Source organism: Sturnira hondurensis, unplaced genomic scaffold, assembly GCF_014824575.4.
Source record: "Sturnira hondurensis isolate 20B ecotype Veracruz unplaced genomic scaffold, ASM1482457v3 Scaffold0019216, whole genome shotgun sequence".
Classification (NCBI taxonomy): Eukaryota; Metazoa; Chordata; class Mammalia; order Chiroptera; family Phyllostomidae; genus Sturnira; species Sturnira hondurensis.
Genome location: NW_028091847.1, coordinates 945781 through 971557, shown reverse-complemented (window position 1 = coordinate 971557; position 25777 = coordinate 945781). Strand labels below are relative to the sequence as shown.

At 40.3% G+C, this 25777-nt stretch overlaps 2 protein-coding genes and 1 long non-coding RNA gene across 3 annotated transcripts in view; 2 read left to right on the top strand and 1 right to left on the bottom strand.

Annotated features, from left to right (window-relative positions):
- LIPH (lipase H) overlaps positions 1–14620 on the bottom strand; it is a 46195-nt gene extending 31575 nt beyond the window's left edge. Inside the window, exon 1 of the mRNA XM_037070985.1 lies at positions 14462–14620. Coding sequence (XP_036926880.1) covers positions 14462–14510 — 49 coding nt within the window. The 5' untranslated portion in view covers positions 14511–14620. The remainder of the gene's footprint in view (positions 1–14461) is intronic.
- On the top strand, positions 1291–10053 carry LOC119004241 (uncharacterized). Its single transcript, XR_005070154.1, has 3 exons — positions 1291–1606; positions 7904–7975; positions 9655–10053. It is a non-coding gene; the product is annotated as an uncharacterized LOC119004241 (long non-coding RNA).
- Positions 5535–6638, top strand: LOC119004237 (protein arginine N-methyltransferase 1-like). Its single transcript, XM_037070981.1, is given in 3 exon segments — positions 5535–5683; positions 5685–6277; positions 6280–6638. Coding segments are annotated over 3 exon segments (1014 nt in total). The 5' UTR covers positions 5535–5579; the 3' UTR covers positions 6597–6638.
- Positions 14621–25777: the final 11157 nt, after the last annotated feature.

Genomic DNA, 25777 nt, shown 5'->3' with positions numbered 1-25777 from the left:
TCTAGGGAACGGCTCAAGCAACCTCCTTGACTTGCTGAGTCTTTATTAGAAGTCCTTAAAAATACAAAGTTAGTGAAAGGTAGAGAGCAGTAAAATCAATTTTTATTTTTCATTTGAAAGAACCACTCAAATTTCACATATTTTTAAGTGTCCTAGTTATTTATATAATGGCACTGTGTTCTGGAAAAGTCCATTGCAAATACTGGGTAAAAAACAGATTTTCCCAGTTCCTCTCTTCAGTGCTAAATGTTACCACAGCTTGACATGCATTATCTCCCATCCTTGGAGGACACGTACAGTCCATTCAACAAGAGTCTGCTCCATGCTAAGTTCTGCGTCAGGTGGCATTCCCAAGGGGGACTCAGGCATTAGTGCAATAAAACACACAAATAAGTAAAAAACTGCAACCTGCGACACAAGCCATGTAAGAGAGCTATGGTGTAAAACGAGAATTGAAATAGGGAGTGTGGCCTGGTTTGGGGAACAGGAATGCTGTGGTCTCATCACCCAGAAATAACGCATCTGAATACCAACAAGGGAGCGTTTCCTTTGCAAAGTATAACACCACACTGAGGGGCAAATTCAAGTTCCCCGCACTATTACATTTCAGTGTCACAGGTTTTTACTTTTATTACCTACACATAATGTTTCTGGAATTATATCCTTTTTTGTTATGTGTTTTACTTGCCTTGAATTCCACCCAATAACAGTAAAGCTGTAACTTGGCTTTTCCTTATTGTTAGCATTTGCCCAGCATGTTTTTATCCTTTTAAAACCTTGGAATCCCTTTAGGAGGTCTTACATATAGCATCTAGCTAGGTTTTATTTCATGACCCAATCTGAGAGCCTATAAAAAAATAGATGAGTTCACATTCACTGGCATAACAGATACAGCTGGTGTGAAGGCCACAAAAGGGCCTGACTCGGCTCTGCCTTCAAGAGACCTCCTCCATGGAGCGCAGTGAAGTTGACTGTGCCTCCAGGATGGTCCACGTTCGCACTGAAGCCAGCGCTGCCCTGAGCTGCTCCCAGCTGGTGATTGACCACCATGGGGTGCTGAAGCCAGGCAGACCATTCCTGCCTCATGTAGGATTCCCATAACAGGTGACTTTGGCTCAGGGACTCCCCATCAGCCTAGCTGAAACAGTCTCAGAACTGGGCTGAAGATCGTCCTACCCAACCCCACTCCTTTCTCGGATGTCAGACCTGTATCATTGTGGGAAGACTCTCTCTGCCTCCTCCTTCCCGCCCCACCCCCCACCTTTCATCCTTCAGGTGCATTTCCTGCGGTAAATCCTTCACATGCCCTATTCGATCTTGGTGTCCGCTTCCTGGAGGACCCAAACTGACACAACTGGATTTAATACTGTAATGCTGCACTTTTTCATTTTAGTGCTTTCTTGGTTTCGACAGCTATCTTCTGCTATAGGGATTGCCAGTTTCATTTATGTATTCTTTCTCATACTGGGAAATGTATAGCCTGCTTTAATTCTTTTGGTATTAACCTTTATAACTTTGTATGAGATTTTTATATTTCAGTTTCGTTTAATGTAAATGTGTGGACTGCTGGCCACAAGTAGACTATGCAGAACTGCTCCCAACTTAGGTATATTGATTCTGACTTAATCATCCACCCATGTGAACCCCTAGCAACGATTTGTGGGGCATCAGGAAACCCTGTCCCAGACTGTTTAGAGCATATTGCCGACTTCTGCCATGCGTCCTGCTGCTGACCTTTGTCAAAACACTTTATTTCCTCAACTCCGCTCCATCCCTTGCTTTAGTCGCTTGAAACAATATCTAGTGATTCTCTGTTACACATGATGAGGGCATTAGCACACTCAATATTTGTCCTCACTGACCTGACCTCACTACCTCCTGAATTTTATTAGTTGTAAAATTATTTTTAGCTCATCTGGCGATTCTTTTTTTAGTTTAACAATAAATACTTAGGCTTCTGTAATGATGTATCAATCACAGAGAGATACAACTGAATCTGTTGTACCAAGAAAGATGAGAAAATTAAGGCACTTAAACTGTCACATAATCGCCTCAACACCTTCCTGCCTTACACACACTCACACAAATATGCTTTTTGTTCCAATTGTCAAAATACAGTCAATCCTCTTTGTGGATTTCGTATTTATAAAATTGCCTACTCACTAAAATTTACTTGTACACCCTGAAATCAATACTCGAAGTGCTTTTGTAGATATTCACAGACATCTGCAAAGTGGCAAAAACTTTGAGTTGCTCCACACTTCCACTCTCAGCTGAGGTCAAACATGACAACACTCCGCCTTCTTATTTCAACCCTCATAAAAAACACCTTTTTCACCGTCTACCTATTGCTACATGTTTTTGCTTCTTGTGCTTTTTCTAACTGGTTTTTCTTTTTCAAGATTTTATTTATTTACTTTTAGAAAGAGGGGGAGGAAGGGAGAGAGGGATAGAAACATCAATGTGTGAGCGATATACTGATAAGTTGTCTCTTGCACACCCCCAACCACACCCCCAACTGGGGACCTGGCCGACAACCTAGGCATGTGATGCCCTGACTGGGAATCAAACTGGTGACTTCTCGGTTTGCAGGCCAGCACTCAATCCACCGAGCCACACCAGCCAGGGCTGACTTTTCTGTTTTAAATGGCTGCCAAGCCTAATCCTTACATGCTGTCTAATGTTTGTTTGTTCGGGTTATTTTTTTTTCGGTGTGGTATTCTTAAACTCAAGAAGGCTGCGGTGTGCCTTACAGAAAAAATACAGGCTAGATATACTTTGTTCAAGCATGAGTTGTAGTGTTATAGACTGTGAGATCAATGCTTATGAATCAAAATATATATTAAATTAGGTGTCTTTAAACAGAAATGCACATAAAATAAGATTATGTATTGATCAGTCAACAAAAACATAACCAGAAGCTCCTGGAAAGATAGCTCTGTATTTCCCCTAGGAACCAAGGTCCAGTATTCCCTAACTCAGTGTTTGCAGTGGATTTTAGAACATAACTACCATGAATAATGAGAATGAACTGTGCATAAAAATTATCTTTGGGAATCATACATAATTCCCCGGTTATGCAGTTTTGCTATGATGTACACAACCACTGCTTACAGTGAGTCCCTTTCCTAGCCTTCATTTGCCCCTGGGTGAAAAGCTCTTGCTCTCTCTTCAAGAAGAGCTAATAGTGAATAATATATTTCCTAAGTTCATTCATATCTGCAGATGAATTCCTTGGCCTAAATGATGACCTGACTTTGAACAATATTCTTTCCCCCAGGATTTATAGACATTATTCTACTTTCTTCTTGTACTGAATTACACTTGAGAGTTTCACCTTAAATGTTACTGGCTTTTCTCATGCCACATACCTGAAGCATTCTTTCCTTATTCTAAAATAATTTCCCCCTCTAGCACAGAAGCTCCAAGATAAATGATCTCTTTGTCTGTTTCTCCATTGTTGTGTTCCATTGTTGTATTGCCAAGAACAGGGCCTGGCTCAGAGTTGGCATTAATAAATGTTTCCTGAATAAATATCAGCTTGTTAACATACTTAACCATTCAGAATGACCCATATAAATACTGAAAACAGTGTATGATGTGATATTTATAAAATAAATGGCCCTAGCTGTTATGGCTCAGTGGATTGAGTGCTGGCCTGTAAACCAGGGGGTCACCAGTTCAATTCCCAGTCAGGACACATGTCTGGGTTGTGGGCCAGGCCCCCAGTAGGAGGGGGGCCAATGAGATGCAACCACACATTGATGTTCTCTCCCTCTCTTCCTCCCTTCCTCTCTCTCTAAAAATAAATAAGTAAAATCTTTACAAAAAATAAATTAAATTAAATTAATGGAGTATGAAATGACATATGCATTATGACAAAGCAGGTGAAAATATACCTGCAAAAATATATATCTGCAGATGACAGGCTTGGAAAATAATATGCAAACAAAACTGGGGTATGCATTCTATTTCTGCTCCTCTTAGTTTAAAATTGCTTAGGATTATTAACCCTTTCATGTCAGAATAACATTTTAAGGAAACATGAAATTTACCTTATTTGGGGCCCTGTTACAAATTAGTTTAAGCTCCTTGAAGGCAGGAACTGTATTATTTTTTTGTCCAGTTTTCCCAGCACCTCGCATAGGAATTTGTCTTGTTGAATCCTAATTCCCAGGTAATTTGGAGAGCGTGCAAGAACTAAATATTTGGGAATAGCAAATGTGTTAAATTGCTTCACTCTCATAAATACAGTTTTTAAGTTCTCCTTTATGTTGGTATTACTAAAATGATTAACTATTTGTATGCCTTTAGAAAGCAAACCTCCTTTTGGTTCTTTTTTTGTTTTGTTAAAGTCATTTTGCTAAGGGTTAGCATCAACAGAGCCAAACTGAGTAAACACAGAACATGTTAAACTGGTTTCTAAAGCTTCACCTCTCTATCAGAGTTTGTGTGAAACAGGAGAAACTTTGCCTTTCCTTTTCAGACTACTTTGAAATTCAATCACTCTGAAATGCCATTTCCTGTTGACAAGTGAGTGGAAAATTACAATGGGGTGGGTGATGTCTCCCATCCAATGGGGAATTCAGACTGCTATGTAGATCAGGCCTGATTAGCATTTATTGTCTTCCTCTGTTACACTGAATGAAATATATCCAAGTTAGGATATCAGGGACACTTGGCCATAACATCTTCAAAGAGAACATATTTGTGCCTGAGATGTTTTGTTAAAATCAAATGCACGGTCACCCATGGGCCGAATCCTAGCCATGCCCATTTGTGTACTGCCTTCAGCTGCTCCCTTACTATTAGGCAGAGCTGAGGGACTAATGGCCCATGAAGCTGAAAATAGTTACTATCTGCCTACTTCCAGAAAAAGGGTCTAATGTCTTAAACAAAAATGCAACATGATTTTAGAAAGAGCACGGGTTTTGGAGTCAGACCTAGGTCTGAGGTCCAATTCCATTGCCCACTGGCTATGCAACCTCTAGTGATTTAATTACCTAACCCATCTGGGCTTCAGTTTCCCATGTGTAAAATCATCATAATAATGACAATCTGTTACACGGCATTTCCAGAGGCAAACTGAGCTGGAAGCAAAAGAAGAACACTATATATATATATATATATATATATATATATATATATACACACACATACATACATACATACATACATATATACATATATATCCTCCTATGTTTTCAAACAAGTGTGAAAAGTTTTTAAAAGCTCTAAAATAAGTAAATAAATGAAGACTGCAGATATACTCCTTCTCACTATTCAATCTGTTCATACACCATTGTCAACTCCCATAAACCATCTGGCAAGGAAATGAAGGTGGCATGGGCTCAGCAATGGCTGTTGATTAGAAAGGGTTTTTCCTAATGCATGACAACACAAAACTTTGTGTTGTAAAACAAAGTCTATATTTATAATTTTGATATTTTGTCCATTATGGACTTATTTGCATTGATTTTCATCTTTTAAAAATGTTGCATTGGGGTGGGGGTGGTCTCTGTGGCTCCAGGAGTAGCCAATGAGTGAAGACGACGGCCGCAGAGGCCACCAGCTGCATCATGGAGGTCTTTTGTGGCCAAGCAGAAAGCAGCAAGAAGCCCAGCGCTGAAGATGTGGCGTCCAAAGATTACTACATTGACTTCTACGCCCACGAGGGCGTAATGGATGCTGAAAGACAAGGTGCACACCCTCACCGACCGCAGCTCCATGTTTCACAACCGGCACCTCTTCAAGGACAAGGATGTGGGCTCAGGCAAGGGGATTCTCCGCATGTTTGCTACCAAGGCCCGGCCCACAAGGTCATCCGGATCAAGCATTCCAATGCCTCTGAAGATCGTCAAAGCCGACAAGTTAGACCATGTGGTGACCATCATCAAGGGGAAGGTACAGGAGGTGGAGCCTCTGGTGAAGAAGGTTGACGTCATCATCAGTGAGTGGATGGGCCACTGTCTCCTCTATGTGCCAATGCTCAACACCATGCTCTAGGCCCATGACAAATGGCTGGCGCATCTTCCAATGGCCTCATCTTCCCCGTTGGAACCACGCTGTAGAACAGTGTACACGACAGCCATCGAGGACCAGCAATACAAGGAATTCAAGATCCACTGGTAGGAGAACATGTATAGCTTTAACATGTCTTGCATCAAAGACATGGCCATCAAGGAGCTCCTGGTAGATGTGGTGGACCCCAAGCACCTGGTCATCAAGGCCTGCCTCATAAAGGAGGTGGACATCTGCACTGTGCAGGTAGAAGACCTGACTTCACCTCTCTCTTCTCCCTGCAAGTGAAGTGGAATGACTACATGCATGCCCTGGTGGCCTACTTTAACATGGAGTTCACCCATTGCCACAAGAGGCCCAGCTTCTCCACCAGCCCTGAGTCCCCATACACGCACTGGAAGCAGATGGTGGTCTACCTGGAGGACTACCTGGCAGTGAAGACCTGTGAGGAGGTCTTTGGCACCACTGGCATGCGGCCCAGTGCCAATAAGAGGGGCCTGGACTTCACCACTGACCTGGATTTCAGGGCCCAGCTGTGCAAACTGTCCTGCTCCACCAACTACCAGACGTGTTGAGATGGTGCCTGGTTTCTCCCACCCCAGCCGGGCGGACCCTACACAGACCCAGGAGCTGTGGTCTTCTTAGGAGGTTTGGGGGCTCCCCTTGCTCTCCCTGCCTTAGAAAAGGGTCTTGGGGGCCGGGGCCTGGGCCTGGAATGGGGAGGTTGACGGGGAGGCCACATGGTGACTGTATTTTTCATAACTTATGCTTTTTAAAAAAAAATTTTTAATTTATTTATTTTGAGGGAGAGAGGAAGGGAGGGAGAAAAAGAGGGAGAAAAACATCAATGTGTGGTCGCCTCTCATGTGGCCCCCACTGGGGGACCTGGCCTGTAACCCAGGCACGTGCCCCAACTGGGAATCGAACTGGTGACCACTTGGCTCGCAGTCCATGCTCAATTCACTGAGCCACACCAGCCAGGGCATAACTTATGCTTTTATATGGTTACATTTATGCCAATAAATTCTCATCTGGGAAATAAGTAGATAAAAATATTGTGTTAGAATATTATTTATGCATATAATTTATTATGCTTTATTAGAATAATGCATTTTACTATGCCTTAATAATATGCACATTATCATTACATTAAAGTATTAAATTATATTAAGGTATCATTTAGGTCCTGGCTGAGTAGCTCAGTTGGTTAGAGCCTTTCAAAACACTAAGTTTGTGGGTCTCATCCCCTATCAGGGCACATACAAGAATCAATCAATGGCTCTGGCTGGTGTGGCTCAGTTGGTTGAAGCATTCTCCCATGAACTGAAAGGTCACAGTTTTGATTCCTGGCCAGGCCACATACCTAGGTATCCCTCTCTCCCTCCCTCCCTCTCTCTCTAAAATCAATAAGCATGTCCTCAGGTGAGAATTAAAAAATAAATTTAAAAACAATCAATCAACAAATGCATAAATGAGTGGAACAACAAATTGATGCCTTTCTCTCACTAAAAATCAATAAATAAATAATTTTAAAAGTATCATTCAAATATTGCCTTAAAATATCATGAGAAATAATAAATAAATCATTTTAATTACATTAAAATTGCATTATTATTTAATCAAATAATAAATCATTTTTATTGCACTAAAGTTATAAATATACATACTTTATCTTGCCACCCCTTCCCTCTTAAGTTCCATACCCTGTGAGTGCCTCACTTGCCCCACACTAACCCAGACCTCCTGCCAGGGTTGTTGTGAGAGTGAGAGGTGTCTATGAATTATCTAAACCGTTACCTGGAACACAGTAAATGCTAAAAAATTAGTAATTGTTGATGATGTTAACAATCAATTGTGTTATTGATAGTATTGATCTTCATAGGGTTATGAAGACTAAATGAAATAATATAAGCAAAATCGCCTAGTGTGGGATTTGATATAAAGCAAGTGCTCAGTAAGTATTAATTTCTTTTCTTCCATCATTATGGAAGGACTTTGGAAAAGGGGGAATTGTACTGGCCAGTATATGGATGGCAGTTTCAACCTGGCCATTGAACTGGACTTGCTTCTGGCTCTGTCATGAACAAGGTGAGACAAATAGCCTGTTTGAACCATCAGTTTTCTCATATTAAAGCGAGAGGTGGGTTCCTCACTCCTTAGAGACTTAGTTAAGCTCAAGCATTCCTTTTGGACACAAAATTCTAAGATCTGCAAGCCAGCTGATTGGAAAAGATGAAGAGGCACCTATTCAGGTAAACAAATTTCCAATTTGGTTGTCTTATAAGAAAAGACAACCTAGTCCTGGCTGGTGTAGCTCAGTGGATTGAGCGCAGACCTGCGAACCACACGATTGCAGTTCGATTCCCAGTCAGGGCACATGCCTGGGTTGCAGGCCAGTTCCCAGCAGGGAACTCACAAGAGGCAACCATACACTGATATTTCTCTCCTTCTGTCCTTCCCTTCCCCTCTAAGGATAAATAAATAAAATCTTAAAAAAAAACTCCTTTAAAAAAAAAGAACCCAAATCCAAAAAAATAAATATAGGAAGAAATTAAAATTTCTTTTAATTTCAATTAAATGACCTGAAAAGAACCATTCTTTGTCTTATAATTAGAATGTTGACCAGACAGGTGTTTTGTTGCTGTTATTACAAGCAGAATTTTTTTTCTTTCTTTTCTTTTTTTTTTTTTTTTGCTATTTAAAGATCCTTTAGTTAACAAATATGGTTCCATATGCCACAAGAAGGATAAATCCTTTTTTAAAAAGATTTTATTTATTTATTTTTAGGGATAGGGTAAGGGAGGGAGAAAGAGAGGGAGAGATCATCAGTGTGTAGTTGCCTCTTGCATACTCCCTACCGGGGGCTCAGCCTGCAACCCAGGCATGTGCCCTGACCAGGAATCAAACCAGCAACTCTTTGGTCCACAGGCTAGCACTCAATACACTGAGTCACACCAGCCATGGCCAAGAAGCATAAATCTTGAAAACAATTTGATAAGTGAAAGTCAGTCGCACACATGCATGAACACACAAAACACATATTATGTGATTCAATTCACACGACATGTTTAGAATAGTTAAATCCACACAGACAAGAAGCAAACTAGTGGTTGCACAGGGCTGGGGTGTGGGAAGAGATAGGAAGATCAGGGTGCAATAGTTAAGGGTACTGGGTTCCAATTGAAGTCATAAAATGTTCTAAAATTGGTGATGTAAATATACAACAAAAGCCCCATTGAATTGTACATTTTAAATGGGTGAATTGAAAGTTATGTGAATTATAGCTCAATAAAAACAAACAAATAAAAATTGTTCCTATAATTTCATATTTTCATGGAAAGATCGGGGTGAAAAAAATGAAAAGTCTTTTGAAAGTGACTGGGCAGAAATGTTACTTTTTCTGTCCAAATCAAAACAGGCTTTCAATTTTCTAATTTGTTTTCTTTCCCTTTGGAGACTGAGGTTGACGGACTTCCATTTCTTTCACTGGAAGGGTAAATAAAGCCCCACACCATGCTCACTCTGTTTGGGGGGCAGGGGAGGTTTGTACCTATTCATGCAAAAATAAATTACTACTTTCTTTCTCAGGTTTAGTGGCTAAGTAAAATTGTTATTTTGTTTTCTCTTTGCCAGAGAAAATTGGGTTGGATGGACAAAATGGCCTCTTGATTGGAAGGACATCTCCGCTTTTAACCGCCAGCTATATTTCTCTAGAAGACAACCCAGCAAAGAGACCACTGTTTCCCGAGGTTGATTTATTTCACGAGTCTTAGGTGGACAGATGGTCCCTGAGATGAGACTAAGCACTGACGACCCTGGATGGACCCTCCAAAGGAGCTTTGCTCTGTCTTCACAGACACACCGCCTGCCCGGACACTGAACAAAGCTGCACGTGCTGTCTCAGTGTCACACTCAGTCCTGGCCTTCTTGTTTCTACCAGCTTTTGGAAGAACTGATAACATTCCCCATATTTCTTTTTTTAAATATTTTATTTATTGATTTTTAGAGATAGTGGAGAGGAGGGAGAAAGAGAGGGAGAGAAACACCCATGTGTGGTTGACTCTCACATGGCCCCCATTGGGGACCTGGCCTGCATCCCAGGCATTTGTCTTGACTGGGAATTGAACAAGCAACCCTTTGGTTCGCAGCCCACGATCAATCCACTGAGCTACACCAACCCGGGCCCCACATTTCTGATTGGGGGTAAACTTCTACGGAAAGAGGAAACACCTCATTCACATCCAGGAAGGTGATGGAGTTGCAGTCAGAAATAACCCACTGATGAAGCAAGTGTTGAGTATGTGCAAGAAGAGAGAAAGTTCTGACACTCTATGAGAGTCAATGAGCAAAGGTAGGTTCATTTTATACCACCCAAGTGGCTGAGTCAAGTTATTAAAATTGAAAATATCAGTTTCTCTCAGACCCACAGTTGGTCACCTTTAGTCCACTAACTTCCAAACCCAACCGACAGCCATGAAATTCCACCTAATTTAACCTTGATGCACAGTCTCCAGACAGGAAGTAAAGAAAGCATGGTTCTGGCTCACACTTTCTTAGTTCAAGTTTTGGGTTCCAAGGTGTGCTCGAGCTAGCTATCATTTCCCACCACCCCCAAATATGACGCGGATGTGTGTTAATACCTTCTTTAGAAGAGAAGTCCGAGGTCAGGTATACCAGCTCAATGCTGCCTGAAAATATTTACTGAGATTCAGACCAAGATTAAGAGATGCTTTGTCCTGTATTCTACATGCTGGGCAATGAATGCTAGTCAGTGTTTAGGACACAGTTCACCAATGTTAATTGATGGAGGCGAGATGTTTCTAGTAACCCACACTGAGCACACTCATGCTTGCCTGAAAACACTTTTCTGAAGGAATTTTTTAAAGTTTCAGAAATAAAAATCTCTTTAGGTGAGAAAGTTTGCGTTGGAGAAATTAGAAAGTAAGTTGGATTTCTTTTTTTAAGAGAAATTAGAAGGGGGAGGTGACATGTCACTGCCATGAAATTCTACCTGATTTTTTAAATGTGAAAAGAAGCCCTAGCTGGTGTGGCTCAGTGGATTGATTGAGTGTAGGCCTGCAAACCTAAGGGTTGCTGGTTTGATCCCTAGTCAGGGCACACGCCTGGGTCACAAGCTGGGTCTCCAATTGGGGACATGCAAAAGGCAACCGATCTATGTGTCTCTCACACATCAGTGTTTCTCTCTCTCTCTTTCTCTTTCCCTTTCCCTCTCTCTAAAAATAAAAGTTAAAAAAATAACTCAGTGTACATTTTTGTGCAGAAGACCACCTGAATCTGGCGTTAAAAACCTGTCCTGAACTAGAATGTGAAGCATTTATTGCTGGCCAGGAAATATCAATTGTTTCTCTTCCTCCCCTGCACCCCACCTGAACCCCACAGGAACAAGGGGTGGGGGTGGTGGGGGGTGCAGGCAAGCAAGAAGCTTATGGGCAAAATGCCATCTTGGCTGGAGTGATATCTCTACTTTTTACCCCTGGCTTGTATTTCTTTAGGATACAATTTAGAAAACAAATCAGATGCCAGGTTTCTTCACTCTCATCTCTTAATCATATGCAAAGTATGTGCATTCACACCCCACCCCCTCACTCACCTATGCTTTTGTGTTTGAGAAGGATGAATCACACACACGGAATTATAAATCACTTGGAAAGGATTTCCAGTATCCTAGGAAATATTCTCCATGTTTAGCACTAAGCTATTTTCTCTAGGAAAATATCTACTTAGTTTTACACAAATTACCATAGGCCAAAGACTGATAACATAGTAACTTTAAAAAATATTTAGGGCAATGGCCTTAATTTAAAACAGTATTTATCAGCTGTGTTCTTCGGACCACCTGTTGCTGAAAAACCTTGAGGGTTTACTAAAGATGCATACTGTAGAATCTCACACCAGACCCCTGGATCCTGGATGTCTGGGGGGAGAGTCTCTGCTTTTCTAACAAATTTCCCAGAAATTTCTGGTGTGCTTTAGAGTTTGCTGTGTACACTGGTAAGATTATGGCCAACATTCCCATGATGGTTTTATAGAGGCTAGAATAACAGAGCACAAATCTCCCAAATTTAAAGACTTGTATCCTTGGGATTTCTGAATCACATCCTAACACTTCTAATTTTTGGTATACAAGGCAAACAAGGCAAAAGCAAAAAGTGACTAATAATTTCTGCTATCAGATACATATTATTCAGTTCACTCCCCCATGGAATTTCCAAGTTCATGGTTTTGCAAACACTGAGAAGTCCAGATTTAGCTTACAGCTATAACTGTACTTTTTTCTTCTAGCTACAGAAGTATATTGTGTATCACTGTCTGTGTAGATTCTATCATGCAGTGGTGAGTCTTAGAATCTATTTAAAACAAGACTTTACTAATGAGGTAATTAAGTAAAAAGGCAGGTCACAAAAAAATCAAATTCCGCCCTGGCTGGTGTAGCTCAGTGGATTGAGCATGGGCCTGCAAACCCAACAACTGCGGTTCGATTCCCAGTCAGGGCACATGCCTGGGTTGCAGGCCAGTTCCCAGCAGGGGATGCACAAGAGGCAACCACACATTGGTATTTCTCTCCCCCTCTCCTTCTCATCCCCTTTAAAGATAAATAAATAAAATATTTTTAAAAAATCAAATTCCTACTTTGTAAATAGAAATATATGATGGGAGACTAGAAGAAGTAACCACAAATCATCATCAGGTTTTTGTGTTATGGTTAGATCTCTCTCCTTAAGCTACCCTTAAATTTATGTTCATTTTTAAAATTAAAAAAATGATGAACACATTTTCAAATGTTTATTCTCAGTTAAAAATATCATCACTAGTAAAATTTTCATTTACTGTTAAATCAACTTCAAAAGCACAAAGTAAGAAATATTTATTTCTTGACCCAGTGATTCCACAATATATCCAAAGAAACCTGAAACGCTATTCGAAAGAATATGTGCACCCATGTGTTCTTTACAACATTTTTTACAATAGCCAAGATTTGGAAGCAGCCCAAGTGCCCATCAGTAGATGAGTGGATACAGAACCTATGGTACATTTACACAATGGAATACTACTCATCTATAAAAAATAAGGAAATCTTACCGTTTGTGACAGGGAGCATTATGCTAAGTGAAATAAGCCAGTCAGAGAAAGACAAGTACCATATAATTTCACTCATATGTGAAATCTGATTCACAAAACGAACTAATAAGCAAACTAGAAACAGACTCAGAGAGAGCAGGCTGACAGCTGGAGGGGAAGGGAATAGGTCGGGAGGCTGCGATTGGAGAGGTGGAGGGATTGAGCAAACAACACATTTATTTCTAAGCCTGAAATTCTAATACAACTATTTTAATTTTTCTACTTCCCATCTAAACTTTATTTACAGGTATACATACATGATTTTAACATTGTTAAAGTTTTAGTTTTACTTAACCCATTCCTGTATGTAGGTACACTTCTGCTGTATGTAGTTTCAAGGTATTATAAATAACAGAATCATCTTTATTTTTAAGCTCTTTCTCTTTTAAAAGTTGTTTTACTGCTTCAAAGGGCATGAACATTTTTATGAATCCTAAAATATATTTTCCTTCATAAAAATTGCACCACAGTATCATAACCTATGTGAAAAAGAACTGGATTTCTAAAAATACTGAGAGATGTTGAGTTTTTTAAAAAGCTTTTTGCCCTGACTGGTGTAGCTCAGTGGATTGAGCACATGCTGGGAACCAAAGGGTCACCAGTTTGATTCCCAATCAGGGCACATGCCTGGGTTGCGGGCCAGGTCCCTGGTGGGGTCACACGAGAAGCAACCACACATTGATGTTTCTCTCCCTCTCTTTCTCCCTCCCTTTCCCACTCTCTAAAAATAAATAAATAAAATCTTTTTTTAAAAAAAGGTTTTCACTTTATTTTTGTTCCTGTTTTAATTTTTATTTCTTAATTATGATTAATAATTTTAAGCTATCTATATGCCAAGCACCATTCTAAGGGGTTTGCATATATAAAAATTATGTTTTTCTGTAGGAACAATTTAAATAAACCCTCATTGCACAAATGCTATAAAAACCTGTTCTTTATATATTAGATCTTCTAATAAAATAAAATTTTAAATTTCCAGAAAATAAATAATTTTATTTTATAGAGGTGCAAAGGCAAAGAAATTAACTATGAAGAACATTATTCTAGATTCTTCAACATATTTAATTTTTGTACCTCAGAGGGACAAATTAATTCAAAGAAATAAGAGTTTCTTTTATTGCTGAGAAAAAATAATTTTTTTCAGAATTACAAAATTTATTTAATCCTTATCTTTTTCCTTAAAAATGACTGGTTGAAACTTAAAACTACATTAAGAAACTGGGATGATAACATGCAAAATGACATTAATACTAGTAATGTTTTTTGAAAAATTAAGGAAACCATTCAATAAATGACTTACCTGATCTCACCAGGCACAACAAACTGATGAAGAAGTACAATCCCAGCATGGGGAAACTGGAGAGAGTGTGTGTCACACTCACAAGAGTGATTTCTTTCACAGAGCCTTCGAGTTTCAACTGAGAGCTTTGCTCTGAGACAGATCAGATAACTAATGCAGAGGTGTGGTGACAGCAGGAAGTTCCGGAGGGACTGCAGGCAAGTCCCAGCCCTTTCAGGATACTGGACTCCTCCTCTTTTCAATAAAAGGTCAGATATGTCTCCACCTTACGCAATTTCAAGCATATCTTAATATAATAGTACATATTTGCAGAATGACGAGTTCAAAATAGGTTCATTCTTTGTGGGCGGTTTATTAGTTCTTTGGCTTGGGTGTTGAAATCAAGTGTGATTTGAGATACTTTCCTCACATGTTTTCTTGTGAATGAAACAAATTCAGTTAGTGTTCTGTTGGCCTGTGTATACAAAGCTACTTTTTATGTTAACTCACACTCTTATTCTTCATAGAGCAATCTTTAGATTTTATTAAGAACATTTCATTAAGTCTAATCATATACCTACATTTGCCAAAATATGCTTCAGATTAAAGGAAACCTTTCTGTGGTATTATGTATCTTTATTTTTATTTCTTCTTACCCAGAGTTACCATCTAGCTACTTGTTCTCCTTCTCCTCCTTTTTCTTCTTTTAAAGGAAAGGTAAATGCAAAGACTTCAGAGAACTCTGTCAGAATCCAGCCACCTCACTGCAGGAAGTAACTAAACGTGCTCCATAGCTACAGGTAAGTTAGCAGTAATTCCCTTTCTGGTAGAGTGCTTGCAACACTTAGACTTCTGGTGGTCTGATGAGCTTGAAAATAATAAGTAAAGACACAAACAATTTAAGAATAGATTTTCATTCAGAGAAGCAGGCAAAAGCCACTAGTCACAGATAGCATCGTCTATCTGAAGCACACGCTTATGAAGTAAAAGCATCTCTGGTCTGTTCATAAGTTATCAGCACCCCAATTTGCAGGGAATTCCTTATAGAAAGTAGATTCTAGCAATGCATCCCCAGGAATCAGTGTATCAGAATTACTAGGGTGGGGGCGGGGCGGGGGAAAGAGGTGGGTGGCTTTAAACAGCATTCTGTATACATTTTTGTGTCACACCTCAGACCTAATGAATGCCAAGACTTTCTAGCACTGGTCACCTGACGTGGTTTCCAATTTCACCCCTTCCAGTCACTAGCTGTGCAGCTTTAAGGAAAATATTTCAGTCCTCTAAGGCTTAGTGTTCTCAACTGTAAAATGAAGATAATAGGGCATCTCACAGGGTTATTTTATGGAGTAAACGGAAGTTCTCGGCATAGTGCTGACTACCAAAGTAAGTGCACCCAGAATCGGTAACTACTGTTATCACCCAGCTGGTCTGCACCTTTCCTGCCCCTTGAAAGGTGGGCCACACAATACTGAGCAGAGGGATCTTGTGGAGAATCTCTGAAATTTTAGGAATGGAAAGTGGGTTATAGTGTGATGTTTCAGGTTAGTGGCTTCAGTCTGAGACACTTTAGGTCTATTTTTGTGTTTTGTCTGCAGCTTGGAGAAGTAATTAGGGATACATAAACAGGAAAAGCAAATAGGTGACCTGCTAGCTTTTTTACTGTTCTAGTTGCAAAAAAAGCTTTACTAATTTGAAAACAGCTGTCCTCTGGAACAAATGGAGAGTTGCCTCACGTTCTCTTAGGAACTGGCTGTGGAATGCATTGCTCCCTGTTGGATAAATACTTGCTGAACACTTATCAGTTTTAGTACCATGCCAGGTGTTTTATCTACACAGAGCCAACGAGCCAACGTATATTTTCCTGGAAACTAACCAATACAAAGAATAAAAATCATTTCCGTGAGTAGGCTTTGTGTCACTTTTAACATCTTTGGGTTACTATTAGTGATTTTCCCACTGGTGGGCATAGAAGTTTCCCTTAACTTCCTAGACCCATGCTCCTTTCTATTTCCAGCGTTCAAAACAGCACAAGAATCAATAGGAAAACCCATCTCCTTTTGGGGGGTTAGTGAGAAATATCATATATTAAAAAATAAATAAATAAAACATTTAAAAGGACGCAAGAGGAAGGGAAGACCTGAAAATGGGTGTGATTACAAAGAGGCAGTGCAAGGAATCTTTGAAGTGGAGTAATTCCATATCTTAATTGTGGTGGTGGTTACGAGAACCTACACCTATGATTAAGATCACACACACACACACGCACACACACACAAATGAGTGTGTGTAAAACTGGTAAAATCTAAATAAGGTATGTGGATTATAGCAAAGTCAATTTTCTGGTTTCGATAGTGCATCCTAGCTACATGTTGAAATTGGGGGAAACTTTGTAAGGCGACATGGGAAATCCCTGTACAATTTTTGCAGCTTCCTGTGAACCTATATTTATTTCCAAATAAAAATTCTCTGCCCTGGCTGGTGTGGCTCAGTGGATTCTGCTCTGGCCTGCAAACCAAGGGGTCACCAGTTCCACTCCCAGTCAGGGCACATGCCTCGGTTGCAGGCTGGGTCCCCAATGAGGGTTACGTTAGAGGCAACCGCACATTGATGTTTCTCTCCTTCTCTTTCTCCCTCCCTTCTCTTCTTTCTAAAAATCAATAAATAAAATCTCTAAAAAAGTTTTTCTGATGATGGCCAACTCATAACCATTTGAATGTTAACACTTTGTGAAAGGTATTCTGAGGAAAACCATTCTCTCATTTTTCATCAGATAGTCAAGAATGAATAATGGCCAATTTTCTCAATACTCTGACCCTGATAAATGACTCAAGAAAACTCAAGAATATCACAATTTTCCTCATTTCCAATCTAGTGTTATGTACTAGATTTCTTTTTTAAAAAATATTTTTATTTATTTATTTTCAGAGAGAGAGGAAAGGAGGGAGAAAGAGAGAGAGAGAGACATCAATGTGTGGTTGCCTCTTTCACACCACTACTGGGAATGTGGCCTGCAATCCAGGCATGTACCCTGACTGGGAACCAAACCGGCGACACTTTAGTTAGCAGGCCAGCACTCAACCCACTGAGCAACACCAGCCAGAACTAGATTTCTTTAAAAACCTAAAAATCACTTGCTACAGAGAGGAGGGTAAAGGAAGTAGGCCAGTTTCCAAAAGCAGGAAAAACAGGTATGGAACTGCAGGAAGATGGTTTTATCATTCTTATTGGCTTCAAGAGTCAAGAAAGGTGACCTATGTCCCCTCCTGCCCTGGCCTAGGGCTCCAAGCTGGTATATGATTCACTATAGCTTCCTTTTAGCTTCTCATTCACCTGAGTGAGCCTGCCACCTCTCACTTGTGATCCAAGTTTAGAAAGATAAGCCTGTTTCCCTGATTACTATTCTACAAGGAGATCAGGGTGACTTTCCCCAAATTCATATATTTATTTTATTTTTCATTCTATCATTTATTGAGCATTTCTTGAGCTTCCATTTTAAAAATAATAAGGGAACCCTGGCTGGTGTGCAAGAGGGAACCACACATCAATGTTTGTCTCCCTCTCTTTCTCCCTCCCTTCCCCTCTCTCTAAAATAAATAAAATCTAAATAATAATGATAATAATGGAAAAATGGGAGATGGTTCCTTCCCTCAAGGACACAGACACATTAATGAAGAGAGATGCCACTGAAAAAGCTCCACATAGGAGGTACCTCTTGATCTGGGTTCCATAGACTGGGTAGGAGCTTGTGGGGTGAAGAAGGTAGAGGAACAGCATTCCAGGCAGAAGGAATAGACCTGAAAGCATAAAAGAAGTGTGGATTGAGAGTTTGGCATGTGGGAATAGGGGGATGATAAAGTAATTTGAAGACAGGCTGTAAAGAACTTGGTATGCCACTCCTAGGGTATTGGGTTGTACCTTCAAGGGAAAGGGAACCTAACTTTCTTCTTGTTCACTTAGTTATACTGTACAATTTTATGTACTAACATAACATATACCAACATTGTATATGTTAGTATATTACTATTACGTAATAACAAAAATGAATATAATAAATAACATAAATATATAAGATAATATACTTATGTTAACATTACTATGTGAATAATTTATGAGGATAGTTTATTACAAAACAAGAGGAAAATGCCTGCATACTACTTTTCAGGCCCAAGAAGTATTTTTTAATGTTTAGTATGTTTTTAAAAATGTTTTTAATTATTGATTTTTAGAGAGAGTGGAAGAAAGAAAGAAAAAAGTCGACTATTTTTTCCACTAACTTATGCATTTATTGGTTGATTCTTCTATGTGCCCTGACTGGGGATAGAATGGCAACCTTGGTGTATCAGGATGATGCTCTAACCAACTGAGCTACCCAGCTAGAGCAAGAAGTATTTTTCATGGAATAGAACTACTTTGTTCTAGAAACCATGACTTCCTTACAAGCACTGTATTACACAAAATCAATGTAGGTCCAGTGCTTCCAGTAACTGCTTATATTCAGAGTGCTGCACAGAACGTTTTGAAGAGAGACTGCCTTCTCAAGGCCAGTATGCACACTGGCAAGACAAAGGCAAAATGCTTTTACTTACTACAAGTTCTAAAAAAAATTGTTGTGAGTAAGGGAGCATCCCTGAAAGGAGTCACTCACATGTGTCTTTTCACCATGCCGGGTTTATCAGGGGAGACTCCTTAATAAGCCCATGGACTCACAGGCAGGTTACACATAGAGAGGGGAAGCTCATGTGACAGAAGGGAGCAGAGAGAACATCTGGGGTGAAATCCTGTCACTGGCAGCATCCAGAGGTGGCGAGCCTGACTCTCAAGCCAAGTTATAGGAGTAGCACGTGTCTGGTGGAGTAGAAGTCCAGCAGGGCTCTGAGTTTGACCGGTGGTAGAGCTAAGCTTGCACATTGGGTGGTGGGAGCTGTGAGTTTTTACAGCCCACAAGAGGTAGAGGTCTCACTCATATTGGTGTCCAGATGGAGTTTTTAACCAAATGTCTAAACTTGTGGTTTTGGGCGTTTTGGCCTCCCACAAGTATATTCCCATCACACCTGATTACCCTGTTACCTCAGTCTTGACATAGCACTTGACATAACTGTCATGGCTGGCAGTGACTCCATATTCAATTATCACAGGTGTCCAAAAAGTTTGCTCTGCTCTTGCATTATAAAAAATCAACAAAAATTCGGGGGCAATGAGCAATATTTAATGTCCATCACCACAATGTATCTTAGATTTATTTGGATCTTAAGCTATTGTTTTAAAATAGTTATTAGAACAAGAATTCTGCTTTTACTTTAAATTAGCTGGTTTCTCAAGGCTTTTCTTGAGAACTCTGTACCTGCAATTAGACAATGATTCCCTGGAGCACACACAGAGCTATCCATGAGAAATGACAACATGGAAAACCCCACCCCTGTAATTTGGAAGGTCTATCCTTATGACTTCTGCCTTAGGCCCCCATTTGGAGCCAACTATCACAAACTATTTGGGGATGAAAAAGACCAAAAGTTCTGCCTTTTGGAATATTACCTTTTTTAATTTCAATATATTTTATTGATTATGCTATTACAGTTGTCCCATTTTTTCCCCCTTTATTCCCCTCTGCCCTGAACTGTCCCTCCCACCAGCATTCCTGCCCTTTAGTTCACATCCATGAGTCATACATTAAGTTCTTTGGCTTCTCCATTTCCTGTACTATTCTTAACCTCGCCCTGTCTATTTTGTACCTACCATTCATGTTTCTTATTCCTTATACCTTTTCCCCGTTCTCCCTACTCCCCCTCCCCACTGATAACCCTCCGTGTAATCTTCCCTTCTGTGATTCTGTTCGTGTTCTAGTTGTTTGGTTAGTTAGTTTTTGCTTTTTTAGGTTTGGTTGTTGATAGTTGTAAATTTGTTGTCATTTTACTGTTCATATTTTTTATCTTCTTCTTTTTCTTAGATAAGTCCCTTTAACATTTGCTATAATAAGGGTTTGGTGATGATGAATTCCTTTAATTTGATCTTATCTGGGAAGGCCTTTATCTGGCCTTCCATTCTACAAGATAGCTTTGCTGGATAGAGTAAAGCTATAGATCTAGATGTATTAGATCTTAGATGTAGATCTTTGCCTTTCATGATTTCGAATACTTCTTGCCAGCCCCTTCTTTCCCATAAGGTTTCTTTTGAGAAATCAGCTGATAGTTTCTTGGATTTTTTTTTGAGATTTTTATTTATTTATCTTTAGAAGGGGAGGGAGGAGAGAGGAAGAGAAATATCAATGTATGGTTGCCTCTCGTGTGTCCCTTGCTGGGAACTGGCCTGCAATCCAGGCATGTGCCCTGACTGGGAATCGAACCACGATCCTTTGGTTCACAGGCCTATGCTCAATCCACTGAGCTATGCCAGCCAGGGTAAGGATATTGATTTTTAAGGTGGTTATTAAGAAAAGACTCAGAGCAGCCCTGGCCAGTTAGCTCAGTTGGTTAGAGCATCATCCCAAAAGCCAAGGTTGTAGATTGGATCCCCAATTAGGGTACATACAAATAGCCACCAAGGAATATATAAATAAAAGGAACAATAAATGGATGTTTCTCTCTCTCTCTCTCTCTCTCTCTCTCTCTCTATATATATATATATATATATATCCCTTCTCTCTCTCTAAAATCAATTAATTAAAAAAATTAAAGCCCTGGCTGGTATAGCTCATTGGATTGAGTGCAGGCCTGTGAAGCAAAGGGTTACTGGTTCGATTCCCGGTCAGAGCACATGCCTGGGTTGCAGGCTGGGTACCCAGTAGGGGACACGCACATTGATGAGAGGCAACCACACATTGATGTTTCTCTCCCACTCTTTCTCCTTCCCTTCCCCTCTCTCTAAAAATAAATAAATAAATAAATATTTTAAAAAATTAAAAAACATCGCTGCAATTATTATTATTTTAAATCTTTTGTAATTCTGGGATTACCAAACAGGAAGTTTACTTTACCCATAGGTCTTTTTTTTTTTTTAAGATTTTACTTATTTATTTTTAGGGAGAGGGGAAGGGAGGAAGAAAGAGAGAGAGAGAAATATCAACATGTGGTTGCCTCTTGCATGCCTACTACTGGGGACCTGGCCTGCAGCCCAGGGATGTGCCCTGACTGGGAATCAAACCAGCGACCCTTTGGCTCACAGGCCTATACTCAAACCACTGAGCTATACCAGCCAGGTTGGCTGCAATTATTTTTTTAAATATTTTTTTAAAAGACACAGAAAGAATCTTTGACACTCCCCTCTTTCCTGTCTGAGAGACTCACCTATCCCAGGAAGAAAATCTTAGGATGTTCATTTTAGCAGTCTAACTTGAATTAGTTGGGTGGATGGGAGGGTGTCAAACAGGGGCCTGTTTTCTAGATTACCCCATCTCATTGTTTCTCCGTTGCCTTGCAAAAACTTACATGCTATGAACACACATGTTCAGTTCTTCCTCAGCTACCTATGAATTTCCCATTCTCACTTTTAAAATCTCAGACCCCTACCCCTGACTTTTATCCTTTGTCCAAAATTACATATTCACAATTTTACCTCTCTGTGTTTGGAATTTCAATGCTTATGTGAATTTCCCAAGTGCATGTGTTAAAAATTGGATTTTGTGCCCTTAATATTTCTCTGATAATTTGATTATTAGCCCAGCCAGAAGAATTTAGAAGGGGAAAGATGTATATATTTATATATTTAGCCCCAAAAGGGGTTCCTGCTAACTCAGCAAGGTCTTTCGTGCCTCTTCTGGCTGCACCTCAATTTCAGCTGCTCCTGGAGCTACTTGCTTCTCTTTTTGAGGTTCTCACTAGGACTATCCAAGAAAAATTTAGGGTTGCCCATATTTAAGTCAGACCACTATTATCAGAAAGCCAATATTTTTCCTAGGGCCAGCCAGTCTGCATGCATTGGCCCAAAAGAATGCACAAGGAGTTTACAGTATAGGAAAAAATCATTTTATATTCAAACTGGCCAATTCAGAGATGGAAACCTAATGTGCTAAAGATCCAACTTCCCACTAGTGTGTAGGTTACAGATTATACAGGGCAAAATTACAAAATACTGTGGGTTATTGGGTTTGGGGTAGTACAGAAGCTGATTGGTCAGAGGTGAGATAAGGGTAATGAGTCATTTCTTCAGATCTTGAGGACAGCTCTGAGGTCTTTCCAGGCATCCCTTGGTCTGGTCTCATGAGAAAGTAGCCAGAGGGAACTGAAACAAGTGGGTCAAGATATTTTCTTTAGCCTGCCAGAAGCTCAGACCTTGTAACCAATAGTGAGGTCTCCACTACCGTGTTCTGCTGCCTTGGAGGTTTCTGATTATCCAGGGGAAAGGCTAAGTCTTTGAAGGGTAGAGAGAGAAAGACAGGATACGATTTCTAGAGGTAAAATTTAAAACTAAACTTAATCAAAGTTATAAGGACCCTAAGTTTCACCATTCCAAACAAATCTCTGGAATTCGGTGTAAATCAATCCAACCAATTTTAGTTATTCAGTAATAACAGAAATAATTTACTGTCCTTACTAAATGAGAACAACAGTCTAAAATTACCTTCCTTAACAAAAGGCAACAAAAAAGGAAAAAAAACCCACCAGAAAACAAGAACAATCACCTTGAAAATAGCATAGAAGAGGGCAGGATGGTATGAGAAATGATCGGGCCCTGAATGGATGCAGCTCTTTGGGTTTGGAGCGGGGAAAGGACTGGTCTGAGGAAAATGTAGGATGCAGAATTGGCAAGTTAAATGATTTGTTAGAAGGGAGGTGGAATAAGAAAAACATTAAGCACTTAGCTATGCTGGGCCTTCACATATATAAACACCATTAATTAGCCCATAGGTTTGAATAAGCTTAGGTAGGGCCTGATGCTAGCTATTATTTCTCCACACGAAACAGAGCAAGTCATTTGTAGTCAACGTGAGCAAATTTTATAATAAAATCTAGGACAAGAAAGAACTACACTTGCTTTTGGATAATAAGGCCAAGGTTATTATTACGACAGATTGAATAAGATCGAAGTTATGTTATAAGGACATATTTTTCTTGAGCCTCAGGGAAGTTGGTTTCCAGAAGGAAATGAATCTTCAGGTTGGTGAACTATGTTAGCTTTTACGTACATTAGAACGAAACCAACGTCTCATCTGTGGCCTCCTTCCCCCTTCCATCAGAAGGCCCACAGCTCCAACCTGACAAGGATCAGCAAAAACAAAGGTGAGAGTTAATCTTTTAACACTCTGAGAATGTTGACAAAGGGGAAATTTGCAAGACTAAAGACTGGATTGGAGGGCTGGGTCTACATTGCTCTGCAGAGGAGAGGTAGGGTTTAAGGAAGATGGGGGCTGGGGCTTGGAAAGGCTTGAAGGTGAGGCTCTCAGCCAGAGCAAGACAAACATCTTTTTGGAAAACTGGGGTAACCTTTTAGGATACCCAACGGAAACTTAAGTAATGAGCTTATGCTCTTCTGGCACTACAAGAGTGCAAATTATCCAAAGCAAGGGCAGAAATCTCATTGTTCTTGTTATTTCACATGGCGTTGGGATTCTTCTCTGGCCCCCAGCTAAAGAGTTTCTGGGTCCAGGAATGGCAGTGGCAGTGGTGGGATTGGGGTTGGGGGTAAGGATAATCTCACTCCTTGACCAATGGATGGACAGTGGCTTATGTCCCTATTATGGACGACAGGACAGCAAAGGCATCAACCAGCAGAGAAGTCCCAGGCGGCAGCAATGGTAAGGCTGAGTCCCCTTCTTTCCTCTGTTTCTGAGGTCAACTAGAGACATTAAGAGGACACAGAGCGGGTGTACGTTTCCCGAGGTAGGGGCTGGCACACTTAGGAACTGTTTGCTGATTAGGCCGGGGATTCAGACTGAGGTTTCCACCTTTCATGGTGGGTGACCCACATTTCAGTATTGGGTATGTGCAGGTGCTACCGATAAGGCAGAAAAAGAAGAAAAAAAATGTGTTGTGTTGTACTAGAGTGCTCTGAGACTTGATGCTCACATTTTTTAAATCTTGGCGGCCAGAACATGGGAGAATTTGCTATTCTAAAGCAGCTTGTAGTTTTCGGATTTATTTTTTTGAATGAAAACTGCTCTTTTGTTTTGGGGAATCTCTTCCCAATACTTGAGTGGTGTTCTTAGTTTGGCAAAAACAAAGACCATCTCTTAAAGTGGAATGGATATTTGGCACACAGCTAGACTAGCTAAACTGCTCTGCATAATAATACCAACAATAGTCTTAACTAGTGGTCCTGCCTGAAATGAGTAGGGGTCAAGATAGAGGGGAAATTCTTTTCTACTAGTGGTTTGTAAAAGATGCTGAGAAGAGTAGGAAAAGTTGAAAAGGAGAGGCCTCTTGGGAGTCAATGGACTATATGACTCTGTACTTGTGATAGCCACTTGTAAATCTTCTAGGCTTTGTAATCTTCCTATTACACTATTCTCAAACTTTCAGTAACATCTTGATGCTAGCTGTGTTTGGGTGAGTTAAGGGAGGGGGGCCTATGTCCACACTTAGGATTTGCTTCCATCCTTTAGGAACTGCATCCTGCCCCCAAGCTGGAGTGGTAGTAGCCACAGGTGGGTAGCTAGTGGTTCTGGAACTCTAAGGGGTAGTTTGCAGCAGAATTCTGGAATACTGATTATTGAACAAAGGATGAGGCTATAATGGGGAGTGCCTGTGTTGAAGTTAAAGCAAGTCTTGAAGTCTGGCCTTAACTGCCGAATCACAGGTAAGGATCAAGCGCAGTTTGGGGGGAACTTGGGTATGAAAACCTGTGAAGATTCCCAGCACTGGGGGTGGGGATTGGATTTTTTTAAAATCACTGAGTAGGGTGGTACTTTTCCTGTTGTTGATAATTAACCAGAAATGTGACTTCTAGATACTAGAGAGTAATTAACAGCACTCCCTGCCCGCCCAGGGGAGGGGACTAGTAGCTACTAGTAGGCCACCGGTACCTTTTAATTCTTAAACTTCTGTGAAGCCTTCCTGGAGTTCGGCCCTTTACTTTTCCCCTGCATATGGTTTTCCTTTCTCTGGCGCCTACTGCACTTTGAATACACCTTTATCACAGCAGCCAGTTGTCTTGTAATTTGTAATCTTGTCTCTACCAGTAGATCTCCAGGGCTGGTGATTGGCGCTGGTGATAGGGCTGGTTCTCAGACCCCGGTTCAAATTCCAACTAAGCTACTAGCTAGCTGGCTTTGTGACTTTAGGCAAATTACTTAACCGCTCTAGTTCTTGATTTCCTTATTAATTAAAAATGGGCACAAGACTCCATTGCCTGTGGTTGCTGAGAGAAATGAAGATTACAGTTCACGTCAAGTACAAGGTATAATCA